The sequence below is a fragment of the Corythoichthys intestinalis genome, chromosome 10 (genome assembly GCF_030265065.1).
Source record: "Corythoichthys intestinalis isolate RoL2023-P3 chromosome 10, ASM3026506v1, whole genome shotgun sequence".
Classification (NCBI taxonomy): Eukaryota; Metazoa; Chordata; class Actinopteri; order Syngnathiformes; family Syngnathidae; genus Corythoichthys; species Corythoichthys intestinalis.
The window spans coordinates 5,824,850-5,840,465 of record NC_080404.1 but is presented as its reverse complement, the minus strand read 5'-3'; the positions used below and the strand labels follow the sequence as shown (position 1 = coordinate 5,840,465).

Genomic DNA, 15,616 nt, shown 5'->3' with positions numbered 1-15,616 from the left:
TCAATCACGCGTGCATGGCACGAAAAATATAATATTTACCTTGAATCCTCGAACAAATCACTCCTGAGACAATCCTTCCTGTTTGTATGCTGTACAATTTTCGTAGTTAAATCCAATCCTAAGTAAATCCAAGCTTAAATCCGACATGAGCGTGTGCCGTCTTCGGCTATTACTCAATGAAGCTCGGCCCCCTCTGAAAAGGCGTCGCGCAACATCGATGAAGTGACACGTCAACAGTAATGATGATGTCTATGCTTGGCCATAGTTTTACATTCCAATTTTCCTCCACACATGACAATGTGTGTTACTCCCAAAATATTCAACTTTGGTTTCATAAGTCCCTAAAATATTTTGCCAAAACGTCTGTTCTTGGCCTTCGTTTTACATGTAGTTGATGTGTGCACAGAGACATTGGACTGTGCAGGTGATTTCTGTAAGTCTTTAGCAGACACTCTCGGGTTGTTTTTTATCTCTCAGAAGATTCTGCGCTAAACTCTAGTTGTCATCTTTGGTGGACGGCCATTCCTTGGAAGGGAAGCAAAAGACCCAAACCCTCTCCATTTGTAGACAACTTCTCTCACTGTCGACTGATGAACATCAAGACTTTTACAGATGGTTTTGTATCCTTTCCCAGCTTTATACAAATCAACAATCCTTGATTGCGGGTCTTCAGACAGCTCTTTGGACCAAGCCATGATGCACATCAGACAATGCTTCTCATCAAGACAATTCTTACCAGGTGTGTGTTACATAGGCAGGGCAGCTTTAAACCACTCATCAGCAACTGGGCACACACCTGATTTAAATCCATCCATCAATCTCTTCCGCTTGCTCCGGGTTCGGGTCGCAGGGGCAGCAGCTTTAACAGGGAAGCCCAGACTTCCCTCTCCCCAGCCACTTCAACCCTCTCCTCCAGCGGGATCCCAACGCGTTCCCAGGCCAGCCGCGAGACAGTCTCTCCACCGTGTCCTGGGTTGTCCCCGGGGCCTCCCACCCGTAGGTTATGCTCGGAACACCTCTCCAGGGATCCGAACCAAATACCCGAGCCACCTCAGCTGGCTCCTATCAACGCGGAGGAGTAGTGGCTCAACACAGAGTCCCTCCCAGATGACCGATCTTCTCACCCTAGGATCCTGACAAATTGTTTGGTAAAAATTGGTTTCAATTGTTCTTTCCTTAGGCAGAGGATTCGCTTACTTAATTTTCCCCCTTCTGTCATTGTTTGCATGCTATCCTCATTAAAATATTAAAATATATAATTGTTTGGGTGGTTTGAGTTAAAGCAGACACTGTTTTTACATCTGTGCGATTTTGACAAAGATCAGATCACAATTGATGGTGATTTAATGCTGAAATGTAAGAAATTCCTAAAGGTTCAGATACTTTCTCATACCGCTATAGGTGTGTGCTCAAGGCTGCGCATGCGCCAACACGTCTTCTTTGAAACTGAAAGGAGGACCGTTTCATTATTTTATGTATCACAATGGCAGATTTACCTTCATAATGTCCAGTCTCTCCTCGTCACAACGGACAAAGACACTTGATGACGATGAGAGAGGCAGGGACGTGGAAAGGGTGACAGCCTCCTGGGCGAGACGGCGGGATCTGGCTGCACTGTTTGTATCGCTGGCATTCTTCACCTGAGACATGTAATGGTAGTTGACCTTAAACATCAGCTTCCCATCCTCATCTTCCGATACCATTTCAAAAGTGTCTGAATAAAGAAGAAATCAGAGTCTTTAAAGTTGGTGGTCAACCCTTCGACGAGCAAATTAAAACATTTTTTACAGTATAATCAAATGCAAAAAGAGGCAAATAATGCAATAAAAGAAAACATTTTGCGTTCAGTCAGTTATTAGCCTCTCCAATTGGACATGCTTTTTTGCCTTACATATGCAGCAGAACCTCAGCGTGTGTCGAAATCTACAAACGCACTTGCGTGCATAGGATTTCTTCGTCCAGCCTGCAGGCTCACAGGCTCCAATTGTCAACCCGCATTTGAGTTTTGTTATATTCATACCACCTGTCGGTTTTAGCCTGTGATCTCAAGAGAACTTGTGCTGTGCCTGTGTTAACCTTAGATACAAACAAAGTGCTGTCTTTTGCTGCGTGCACTAAGCAACAAAGAAACTGTGTACGACTGCCATTTGTCAACCAAAATCTTGACTGCAGAAATAAGTCACTTTGAATTTCTTGGGATCAATTTTACAAAATCAATAATACAAACGCTAGATAATTGAGCTTGACAGGGCTAAATTAAAAGTGATGGGAGAGAAGAGCACAACTGGAACGGGCCCAAGTATGTTGTTGAGATAAAAGCTGGAGTATCTTAAACTCGACAGAATAGCTTACGTTTACACCGCAAGTAAATACACACCCACGTGTGGACAGAATTTATATTCAGTGGTATTAAAAAGTATCTGAGCCTTTAGGAATTTTTCACATTTTTGGATAAAATCACCATCAAATGTGAGATGATCTTTGTCAAAATAACACGGATTAAAATACAGTGTTTGCTTTAAACAGTTGTTTGCTCAAACCACCCAAACATTTATAGGTTTTCATGTTTTATGAGGATAGCACGCAAACAATGACAGAAGTAGGAAAAATAAGCAAGTAAACTCTCTGCCTAAGGAGACAAAGAGCAACTGAAACCAATTTCTACCAAACATTTTAAGTCAGGTGTGTGCCCAATCACTGACGAGTGGTTTAAACCTGCCCTGCCCACTATAAAACACACACCTGGTAAGAACTGTCTTGAAGAATTGTCTGATGTGCATCAAGACTCGGTCAAAAGAGCTGTCTGAAGACCTGCGATCACGGATTGTTGATTTTTATAAAAGTGGGAAAGGATACAAAACAATCTCTAAAAGTCTGAATGTTCATCAATCGACAGTCAGAGAAGTTGTCTACAAAAGGAGATAGTTTGGCATTGTTGCTTCACTCCCAAGGAGTGCCTGTCCACCAAAGATGGCGCCAAGAGTTCAGCGCAGAATAGTCAGAGAGGTTAAAAAGACCCCTAGAGTGTCTGCTAAAGACTTTAAGAAAACACTGGCACAGTCCAATATCTGTGTGCACACGTCAACTACATGTAAAACGATGGCGAAGAACAGACGTTTTGGCAAAATATTTTATGGACTTATGAAACCAAAGTTGAATATTTTGGGAGTACATTGTCATGTGTGGAGGAAAATTGGAACAGCTCACTAATATCAACAGCTCATCCACACCGTGAAGCATGGTGGCGGGAGCATCATAATTTGGGGCTGTATGCCGCCTCGGGCCCAGGACAACTTGCAATCATTAATGGGAGAATGAATTCAAAAGTTTATGTGTTGCAGGAACACCTGATGCCGTCAGTCAGTTGAAGCTAAAAAAAGGATGGATTCTGCAACGAGCCAATGATCCAAAACACAGAAGTAAATCAACTTGTTGTTACTGGTTTTAGAAGAACAAAATACATGTTTGGAATGGCCAAGTCAAAGTCCAGACTTGAACCCCATTGAGATGCTGTGGCATGACCTAAAGACAGCGATTCATGCCAAGCATCCCAGGAATCTGACTGAACAACAGCATTTTTGCAGAGAAGAATGGGCCAAGATTAGTCCTGATCGATGTGCTAGACTGATCTGCAGCTACAGGAAGTGTCCGGTTGAAGCTATTGCTGCCAAAGCAGGGCCACAAAATATTAAATGTGATGGTTCACTTACTTATTTTCCCCCCTTCTGTCATACTATCCTCATTAAAATATAAAAACCTATAAACGTTTGAGTTGTTTTAGTTAAAGCAGACACTTTTTCATCTATGTGATTTTGACACAGCTCAGATCACATTTGATGGCGATTTTATGCAGAAATGTGAGAAATCTCACGAAAGGTTAAGATACTTTTTCATACCACTGTATATATTTAAAAGAAAAACCTGACTCACCAAATTGGAGCTTCTTCATCGCAGCAACATATTTTTCTTCAAGGGAGCGAAGGATAGAAAGAGGCTTGGGTCTGCTCGATACCTTTCTTGAAGACTCAACAAGTTTCCTTTCTGTTAAGGGATAAGGATGGGAATGAGAAAGGAGAGAGAAGTGAGTGTTACTTTGGGAGACTTTTATGCTGGAACTCTACAATAGGTCTCCTTCAAAGAGTAATTTGTCAAAAACCTCCATGTTGCAAGTTCTATTCTATTATTTGTAGGATCTTTAAATCACTGCCTGCTATTGACGGCAATAGACGAACCAGAGCTTCTCTAAAAATGAACTGATTTTTAGTATTTTTGGCAGATGACCACTTACAACACTGAAACTAAGGACACAGACGAACAATCTTACTGCCTTTAACGCTTTATCACAAATTAAGTTATTGGTTCCTGCTGATGGCGATAGACATCCAATTTGTTTTGACTAGGAGGGGGAGGGAGCGACAATTAGAAATTAAAGAAACAATAAAAGGGCATGCCTATTTTGTAGAATGAATCAAACAAATCCATTCATTCCATGATTAGTAATCCAGCGAGGGTCAGGGCGACCCGTCCCTATGCGTTGACCTGACCATATGAACGAATGTTGGTGATCTTGCGAAAGTTGCTCTGCATCCTCCACGGTGATTCCGTGTTGTTGGCAGTCGCCCTCAGTGACGTCGAGCCTTCGGGTGCAGGGCTTCCCTCGTGGTCGTCTCTAGCCTGTAGCCTTTGGGTCGAACCGGAGGATGTCTCGTGTAGGATGGTTTATGATACCTCTTGCCTCGGTATGATTTGGCATGATGGAGCTTGGTTGACAGCCTTGTGGAATTGATCAAGGAACATGTCACATCATCATCAGCGACATCCGTGGGGTCATAGGAGACAATCACTGTCATCGTCCCATAGTGGTGGAGGGAGATAGCAGACAGTCACTGATGTGGGACCTTAGAAGGCTTACGGAATGGCAAGAGCTACGCCATATAGGCCGGTCCCACTCTCAGATGTAGCAATAGTTGTCTGCTGTTATTTTGGCATTGCCTTGCCTTAATGCTTTACAAAGCCCTGCCAGTGTGATGTTATAACGACAGAGCTCTCGCTCAGCAGGGTGGCAGCTCTGGGGCGAAGGAGTGTCTGGACATTCTGCGTGGCAATACAGATCCAACTACGACGGTCAATCCTTACTCGTTTGTCAGGCAGGCCGGGGTTCGTCACCGTGTTGGTCAGTCCGACTTCTTTTTCTGGTCAGTTTCGTTAACAAAGGGTTTCTCCAGGGTGGGTTGTTAGCTGTCCACAGAACTAATATTGTTCTATTTTTTTTTTTTTTTTTTTGAAAAAACAAATTTATGTATTAACTAAAAAAAAAAAGAAAAAGATCGCCACTTAAAGCACAAAAACTAAAGAAACAGATCAACAAGCGACTTAGTGTTCAAATGGCTTATGTTTTTAATTTTTCTTACCTCAGCCATGTGGTAAATACATTTTGGGGGTCATGAGGTCAAAGGTCAGCAAAGGGAATCTTAAACAGTGCTATTTATTTTTTAAAACTCCATCTTGCAAATTCAACCACTTTCTTACATCTTTGACCTCATTAGCCCAAACGTTAGCTTGAAGCGCGTATAATATTCAGTTCTGCACCTCAGTGATCAGTTGGCTGGACAGAGCATGACAATTCTGCAAAGCTAAATGAAATGGGCAAGTGGGGGATTATTAAGACTACTGCTTGTTGGAAACAAGGTGATTGGGGACGTATTACATTTCAGTGAGCAGAGATTTTATTGATGAGCCGCTTTATTAAAGTGACTACTTATAAAAATTGTTGTCCTCGGTTAAGACAGTATACGCCTTAATGATATTTTCCATATTCTGACTTTAAGGATGAAGAATAAAACGTGCAAAATAAAGTTTAACTCACTGGCTGCCATTGACATCCAATCATGTGAATCTTCTGCTATGAATTTAAATTAGGTTATTACTAGTGGACATCCAATCCTTTCGAAATGAGAGAGGAGATGCCCAACCCTCCTACTTCAAATGGATTAGACATCCAACGCTACGATAGCAGCCAATGAGTTAAAATGACCCAAGAGTTAATACAAAATGAATGATAAAAAATGTCGTTAAATGGGAATCCATATTCCGTATACCTTGGTTGGCTTGTCGAAGGCTCGTCGTCGCGGCATATACTATTTCAGCTGTTCTTTGGATATCCGGTACAAGAAGGGTTAAGCCTTCAGGCTCTGGATCTGAGCTATCCGTCTTCACAACACCTTTGCTCTTATCTTTTTTTGACCTGAAATAAAAGATTTAGTCATACTGTAGAATTGGGTAAAATACCGTATTGGCCCGAATATAAGACGGTGTTTTTTGCATTAAAGTAAGAATGAAAACCTGGGGGACGTCTTACAACTGCGGCCTAAAAAAAAAAAAAAAAAAAAAAAAAAACTGCGGCCTAGACATATACCCATTCACGACGCTGGATGGCGCCAGTCATCAATGAATCGAATGCTGAACTTCAGTTACAGTTAGACTTCACTTTGATAATTAATGGTTATTGCAATTTTGTTTTATCACAATATTTTTTTCTTATTTATATTTCAAAAACCACAAGCCATTCATTTATGAATTTGATTGCACTTTAGTTTACATATTTAAATGTTAAATGTTTAAATGTTCAGATATTAAGTTTTGAATGCGAAATTAAATGCCTTTTCTCTCAAATATATTGTTATAATCATTTGTTTCAGATGTATTGTAATTATTTTCTGTATAAAAATTTGGTGTTCAAAAAGTCTTTTTTCAAACTTGAGTCTTGAAAAAGAGGGGGTCGTCTTATAATCGGGGTCGTCTTATATTCGGGCCAATACGGTAGTTCCGTTATGGATTGGAGATTTCCACTACGATTATACCTGCAAAAATGGAATTAATATGATTATCTGATTCAAAGCCTACACACAAGCATGTTCAACTGAAAATGCAAAATGACATAGCTATCATCACCGTCATCACTATACTGTCTGTCTGTCAACCATCTTTGGCACAGAGAAAGCCTTTTTGTAATAACAACCTGAGCTAATCAATCAATATATTCCAAGCTCTGAAATGCAATTTAAACCACAAAATCATGCAGTTGTTGCTGGCGTCGGTGATGGCCGTATTGTGTTGTGTTACGCAGGTTCTGAAATAAATGATTAAAAACCTGACGAAGCTGGCGACTTCCTTGGTGATGTTACAATAATAAAAAATCGGAAATTTAAAAAAGCGTTTTTATTGTCACCTTAACTTATAGAGACTGGTGAACGGAAGTCGGATCGAGTAGAGGAGGATACATCTGCTTGAGGACCATCGACATCGTAGACATATGCCGGCTGTATGGTCGAGCCAGTTCATTCACTCATTTCCTTAATTTAAATGGTAAACGTCAACGTGTTTATTTCTCTCACATGAAAATCCGCCGTGCTGCCGTCTCGTGGGAAAATAATTAAACTACGGAGCTGTTGTAAATCGTCGTATTTCGCGCACGTTGAGACAAATGATGAGTCAAATTTTACGTCTGATGTCGAAAGGATCCTATGTCAATGCGTTCGTATGTTGAGGTACCACTGTAATTAGTCTTAGGAGGGTCACAAAGTTGGGGAATAGCACCCTCTACTGTCAAAAGAAATGAACATCGACGCTTTTACTGAGTTACATACGGAATTCCATGCAACTAGCCCTAAGTAAACTACCTGTAAATGCATCAATGGGTACCATAATTACAAGCTGATGACCTTTTGTTCAAACCATCATGTCATCAAACCGTTTATTCAGTACAACAGTTATTAAATCCTTCACAGCGGGCTTACTAACCTGTTTTCCGGGTTTGGGCATGTGACGTTCCACATATAGCGAATGCAATTCCTGACACTTAAGTTATGTCATTAATTTCAGAATACCTTTGTTAATATTCAATCAATTCAAATGAGTTATTTAAATCCCGGTCCTGTAAAGCAGTACATTCAAAAACTAAATTCCACCTGAGTCGATTTGTGTACGTGTCCACGCATGTCTTCATCTTAGCTAGCAGCATCCCAACAGACGTCTGTCCCTCCGAGTGTTCTTCATCCTCCTCTTCATCCTGACCCCGGTCACCAGACAGAGGCAGCAGCAGGGGTACGAGAGATGTGCAGGTTGAGATGGCCCTGAGCAGCTCCAGTAACGCCCGATACAGGGGTACGTGGCGTGCCATATCCAGGACTACAAAAACACAAAATAGTGCTCATTCATTCGCTGCCAGCCAGGATCCCACTTCAAATGGATTGGACGTCTATCTAGTGACATTTTAAATTCAAAAGGATGAAAAAATCACCAAAATACATACAATGTTTCATGAGCTGGTCATTACCTAAATCTGATAAACACATTCAAGGAAAAAAAAAAAGAAATTTGGCCCCCTTTGTCACATTCAGTTCTAGAAAAACATATACTGGGACGTAAATTAGCATGAGTCATTGATTTAATGTGTTGCTCACAAAACTTTGGCCCAGGGGCCAATTAAGGCCTTCTATTTGACATTCAAGTGAAGTAAGAGTATGTCCGATGCGTATTTTGCCATAAGCAATTTATATATACAGTACAGGCCAAAATGTTGGACACACTTCATTCAATGCAACACAAATGAAGGTCCCAACCCCATTGATTATGAAATAAATTCCACTAATTAACCCTGAAAAGCCATACACTGCTGGCCAAAAGTCATTTCTGTCCAGGCTTGATGACAATCTAAATAATGATCGCGATGATAGAAGTGAGCTTCATTGGTTCGAAAGAATATTGAGTCTAATCTAGAGCTGAATCGATTACTCGTATAATTCGAGTAACTTGATTTCAAAAATTGATCGAGGAATTTTCTTCGCCTCCAGGAATCATTTCATTTTGCCAACTCTAAGCATGACGTTTAGCCCGGACTACTTTTAATGCGTACAATGCGCTGATGTCACATGCGTACAGGAAGAAGACGGAGGCGGTGGATATACAGTGAGGAGCAGAAGCATTTGAACCCGTTGTGATTTTGCAAGTTCACCCATTTAGAAAATTGGTAAATGTCCAAAATTCATATTAGACATAATTTTAAAAAAATAGAAACGGAACTCACATTGTATGATTTTTCAATAATTTATTTGTAATTTACTGGGGTTCATAAGTATTTGAACCCCTGAGAATGATGACACTCAAAGAGTTGTCAGTCTACCTTTACCCCATGAGTAACCACTCACCCACTACCCGTTTGAGCTCTTTATTTGTCACCTGGCACCCCACAGTCAGTCATAATCCAACTGCTACCATGGGCAAGACCTGAGAACATTCGAAAGAGACCAGAGAAAAAAAATTGTTGAGCTCCACAAGTCTGGAAAAGGCTATGGGACAATTGGAAAGCAGCTTGGTGAGAATAAATCAGCAGTTGCAGCAATTGTTAGAAGAAACATGTGAAACATGCGAAACATGACTAATAATCTACCTTGGAATGGGGCTCCATGTAAAGTCTCCTCGTGGGGCATCATTCATGATGAGAAAAGTGACAGCTTAGCCTAGAACTACACTGCATGAGTGGTCAATGACCTGAAGAGAGCTTGATGCACAGTTTCAAAGGCTACTTTCAGTAGAATACCACGGTGCAATGGTTTACAATCATGATCATCATTGCGCCAAAGGTCCCCCTGGTACAGCCAGAACATGTGAAGGCCCGTCTGAAGTTTGCCAGGGACCATCTAAATGATGCAGAGGGGTCATGGGAGAAAGTCATGAGGTCAGAAGAGACCAGAGTAGACTTTTTGGTGCAAACTTTACATGTTGTGTGTGGAGGAAAAAGAAAGATGAATAAAATCTCAAGAACACCATGCCCATTTTGATGTATGGGGGTGGAAACCTCATGCTTTGGTGCTGCTTTTCGGCAAAGGGGACAGAACAATCGTACTGTATGAAGCAGAGGATGAATGGTGAAATGTATCGTCAGATTTTGAGCCGCAACCTCCTTCTCTAAGTCAGATACTTGAAGATGAGTTGTGGTTGGATCTTCCAACATGACAATGATCCAAAGCACACTGACCAAGGACTGGCTGCCTAAAATGCATATCAAGGTTCTGGAGTGGCTTAGCCAGTGTCTAGACCTCAATCCAAGAGAAAATATTTTGATGGAGCTGTAACTTGGTGTTTTTCAACGACAGCCCCAACACCTGACTAATGTAGAGAAGATTTGTGTGGAGAAATTACCCCAAATCCCCGTTATAGACCCTACCCACGTGACGTCACAACTCCTTCCTCCTGACTGGTGCCGCCCATTTGTCCGTCAACACATCATGTTTACCTGTTACGGCTACGTACATTCCTCCTATTTACGACGTGTTTTTCTGCTCGTTAACATTAATAATCAAAATGGTGAAGGCGTGTGTGGCGGTCGGTTGCAATAACAGAGAAGATAGACGGAGAAGACGGAGAGACTTGAAGTTCTACCGGATTCCGAGAGACCCGGAGAGAAGAGAGCGAGATGGGCTGCTGCAATTCGACGAGAAAACTGGGCTCAAACGATTACCACAGATTATGTAGTAGTCATTTTATATCTGGTAAGATGCATTTAATATATATTTAGAGAGTTTTGGGCTGACAACCACAATTAAGATCATTGCTAGGCTAATCGCCGACAACATACACGTATGTATGTAGTGAGAGTGCTATCGCTAAACCATACAAACATTAAAAGCCCTAACTCCATTGACAAACAACATGAAATTATAGACTTGACAGTGGATGTTAGCAATAACAAAAGATTTTGAATTGAAAATTTCGTAACTCACCTTTCCAAGCACAAGATAGATTCCTGCCGAATTTTCGTGGACGAGGACCTGTTTCACCCAACCAGCAACGAAGTATTTATAAGCCTCCAAGCTCTTAAAGTTTTTCAAACTTTCGTGAGAATAGGCTGATTTTGTGTGGACAAGATAGTTGTACATATCAGGGTAGCTAGCAGATGTCAGGCAAATACGGCGGAGACAGCGGGTCGAAAAACATCGATTTAGGCATCAAATCTGGATCTGGCGAATGAATAAACTGAAGCTTTTCCACATAACGCCTTTTATGCAACGCATCAAGTGAGTTTACGGCATCCGAAAGCACCGGGTCTTCCATGAAATGCATTATAATTGCTCGATCAATTGAGACCATTGATAATACAGACACAAAATGACGGACAAGGGGGCGGAACCATACAGCGAGCACGTGATTTTGTGACGTCGGTGGGTAGGGTCTATAGAAAGCGTCTGACCTTTGTAATTGCAAAGAACGGCTTCTGCACTAAATATTATCACTGATTATACTTATGAAACCCCAATAAATTACAAATAAAGTATTGAAAAATCATACAATAGAGTTCCGGATTTTTTGTTTTTTGTCTCTATCAGTGTAAATTGTAATTATGATTGGAATTTCAGACCTCTACCTATTTTCCATGTGAGTGAACTTGCAAAATCACAAGGGGTGCAAATACTTCTGCTCCTCACTGTATTTGATTTCAACCATGCATGAATATAGAGGTAACGATGAAAAAGCCAACGAAAGGCAAGAGAAAGGCACCGAGAAAAAGCAGAAAGTGTCAGAAGTGTGGCAGCATTTCAAGCTGGACACTAAGGCAAACACTGTTTCATGTATTCACTGTAAGACTTAAAAATAGCTTGACACAAATGGCAATTCAATTGAAACAAGTGGGGAAAAACACGTGTGTTCGTAAGTGATGTGTGTTGTGATGACAAGCGTAATGACATTTTTAGGCAGGAAATACAAATTTTTTTCCCCCCCAAGATAAAGGGTGAATCCCATTTCATCCCTTGGCCCTCCCCCTTACCCCTTCCCCCTACCACTTGGCCCTTCAAACGGAGCAATAAGGGGTAGGGGCTTGAAACGTTAGCCCTACGAATTGGGACACCCCTTCACACTCACGTACGTCATAAGTCCATTCCGCCAGTTATGACGTCATCAAAAAGCGACAGAACCAAACAGACACGCCTACATCAGTTATCACAACTTAAAACTGTTAAAATAGTTAAATTAGGGATAAACAGAGCTACTTACATTTGTGTACTTCTTTCCTTGGCTCCGCCATTTTGGAAATGATTCTCGGGGTAATCGCTTTGCACCCTGGGAAATTTCGCGTAACCCTCCGTTTGGAGTGAGGGTAGTCATGGCCCTCCGTTTGGAGGGGTGGAAAGCCCTCCCCCTTACCCCTACCCCTGCACATTAGCGTGAATTGGGACAGCCCTACCCCTACACGTGAACGCGCAAAACGGAGGGGAAGGGGTAAGGGGTAGGGCCAAGGGGTGAAATGGGATTCACCCTAAGCTTTTTTGAGTGAAGCAGTGAATTTGTTGATTTTTTTTTTCTAGTCACATCTGAGATGCAATTGTTGGCAGTTTTCAACAGCCTGTACAAGTGACGTACGAGCGCTCCCGTCACGGGATGAAGTTCACACAGGAGGTACATTTTTCAGCACCAACATTGGAAAGATAACTCGTTGGCTTATTTTCCTCCGAATACTGAGCAATTGCTAATAATTCTCATTGAACGCCTTTTCTCAATCCGTCAACGCCTGCAATGTTTAAATTTCCCTCCTTTATTTCCGATAAATGTGCGTCTACTTCCTGCCTGTGACGCCGCTTCTGCTCACGGCGTCCTGCGCTGAGCGCTGAGCCAACGTGGGTAATTGTGCAATCAGGTATCAACTAGTCAGGCTGAACGCATTAGGGGCGGGCCTTTTTGCTTTTCCCAAGTGACTGTCACACGATAAGAAAAACAAATGCTCCACCCAAGGGCATTGATATGGACGGGGCTTTTGTTTTTCCGAGAGAGCACCAGCCATCAAGTACATGCAATAACAAAACGGAATAAGCAAATATTTAACTGCGTTTGTAAATATTCTCTTTTATTTATTGTGTTTATTCTCTTTTATTTATTGTCTTTATATGTCTGCATTTGTAGACGTTCCTTTTTACTGGTTGCTGTTATATAACCATATTTGCAAATATTATCTTAACTTTTTTTAAGAATATCTTTTATTGGTTGTCTTTGTATTTCCTATTAATTTTGGCACTCCTGTGACTCTATATGCGTCTAATACAACTGGCATATCCTGTCAATACTTCGACGCCCGAAGAGCTATAGGCGTAAAAAAATGACATACAGTAACATCTAGGGAAAGGTAATATCTTTTTGGAATATGAAATATTTGTGCATAATATACAGAAATTTATGATTACCAAGTGTCCAATTAAATGGACATCATGCATCCCCCAGTATACTTTTGAACACATTACATAATTGTGTCACTATTTTTATGACTTTTAGTTAAAGATGCGCCGATACGATGTCAGTATGGGCAGGCGAGGCCGATCCAGCCCGAAATTGCGGTATCGGTATCGGCAAGTACCAACAAAGAGGGCGCAGATACCATCCATCCAGTATTCTAACACTTGACGTCAGCTTTTTTTTCTCCTGACGCTCACTACACTCTCTGTTGTGTGATGACACGTGATCACTTTGCAGGCCAAGCAGCTATCGCGATTGGCCTGCTCCAGACCAATGACAGCGTGCCAATAGCTGCTCTTAACCAACGCTGGGGCAAATTTTTCAGATGGAGGAAAAACAAAGATGAAAATATCGGCGGTCTGGAAATATTTCAGCTTCCGTTGCGTACAATGTATGCATGCAAGAGTTGTGGCCTGAAAGTTTGGAGAGGTGGAGTTAAATCGGCCAGTTTCAAAACTTCGAACCTGATAAAACATTTGAAGATGAAACAAGGGACCAACACAAAGAGTTTGAGGATGCAACAGCAGTACTGCTATCCAGAGGAAGGGGGCTGGACTGGAGCAACAATCTCTGGTCAGTTCAGTTCGTCTACTTTACTTTTATTGTCTTTTACTGAATAAAATGTCGTAGTAATTTGAGAACTGTTTCAAAAGGGCTGTAGAAGTAAGCAAAGTAAGCCAAGCCAAGCCAAGGCAAGTGGCTAAGTGTGTGTTGCTGCTGGTGCACAGAGAGGGAGGCCAATAGAGAGACCGGATGCTGTGGTCAGTTATTATTACTTATATTTTCATGAAAGCTGCACTGTTTGGCCTTTGAGAGCCAAAACTCAGGGTTTAAAAAAGTTTATTTATTATTCATTCATTGTATTTTTACTTTGTTACTGTTGGGCTAGTATTATACATGTTTTAATTTCACGAATTTAGCACTACAGTGATACCTCGGCTCACGAACGCTTAAGCTCACGAACTTTTCGCCTCAAGAACATTAAATTCGCGAGCATATAGTCTCTGCTGGCGAACAAAGTTTTCGGCGGACGAACCAAGCCACGCGGTCGGACAGCGCCACGAGAAGCTGACGCACGCTCACGGCGTCCCAGTTCGTTCCCTCCCTTTCGTTGAGTGCGGACGTGGTTTGTGTTTGATAGACATTTTGGACCATATTGAGTGTACTTTTGCTATTATGGGACCGAAAAAGAGTTACATACAGTCCTTATGGAAGGTGACTCGTGTTACCAATTCGCCCTCGACTGGTAATTGGCGGTGCTTTCAGCTTCCCACCGTCGTGAGAAGTGGACCGGCGAGTCACGTTGGCTCGTTGTCGTCGGTTGTCTTCGGTTCGCCCGATTTCCTCTCCAGAAAGGAGGCGGCGTGCATACAAACACCCAGAGGCGTCAGATGGCTTTTTGTGGGCACTTTTATTAACAACCAAAAGCATGTGGGGGGCACAGCAGTGGAGTCTACGCTAACTGCGCACTTTGCCGGTAACACTCTCCTTCCAAACAGTAACTCCCTCCCTCCTCCTCCCACTCCTCCCACTCCCATACCATCGCAAAGGTAAATAAAACAACTTTATTATACAGTACAGTTTATTTCTTTAATTATAATACAATAGCACACTTATTATACATAAAATAAGGTATATTTTTGTGTAGTTTTAAGGCTTATTTAGTAGAAAATTATGTTTTATGGGGACCTGGGAACGGATTATTCTCATTTTAATGGTTTCTTATGGGAAATAAATGTTCGGAAGACGAACTTTTCGCCTCACGCACACTTTCTGGGAACCAATTATGTTCGTGAGCTGAGGTATCACTGTATTTTGGCCTTTGAGGGCCAAAGGTTTATTTAACTATTGTCACCCATACCAGGTATGTAATAAAAAGTTCTACTCGATTCACTTTGTATATATAAATTTTAAACAAAGTGCTATCGGCCGATATTGCACAGCCAGGTATTGGTATCGGGGCCAAAAAATGGTATCGGTGCAACACTTGTTTCAGTATGGATGACCGATGATGAGTGGACAACAACAGAGACATTGGTGTAGGAGTCACAGCTTCATTGGTTTTCTTATTCCGGCCTTTGCATTGTACCTTTAGTGTTGAAAGTGTTGAAATTTATCAAATCATAAAAGTGTTTCTATATTGACAATAGAATGCAATTCATTTTAGATAGCAAATTTACATTGTTTTATGTTGAGTGTGCAGGTGCACGGAGTCCACTGGATTGGACGTGTCTGACTTAATGATAAAAAGTAAGAAATGGAACATTGTTTTCATGTCCTGAGAAGAATAAAAACAAAAAAATATTGACCATAGAGTTCATAATTCATGCATAAG

General features: G+C 41.5%; 1 protein-coding gene across 5 annotated transcripts in view; it reads right to left on the bottom strand.

The window, feature by feature from the left end:
- birc6 (baculoviral IAP repeat containing 6) overlaps window positions 1–15,616 on the bottom strand; it is a 188,121-nt gene that overhangs the window by 36,530 nt on the left and 135,975 nt on the right. For all 5 annotated transcript variants that reach the window (XM_057848347.1, XM_057848350.1, XM_057848349.1 and 2 more), the window contains exons 65-68: window positions 7,968–8,187; window positions 6,099–6,244; window positions 3,931–4,041; window positions 1,497–1,714 (exon numbers count right to left, since the gene is read on the bottom strand). In XM_057848347.1, coding sequence (XP_057704330.1) covers window positions 1,497–1,714; window positions 3,931–4,041; window positions 6,099–6,244; window positions 7,968–8,187 — 695 coding nt within the window. The remainder of the gene's footprint in view (window positions 1–1,496; window positions 1,715–3,930; window positions 4,042–6,098; window positions 6,245–7,967; window positions 8,188–15,616) is intronic.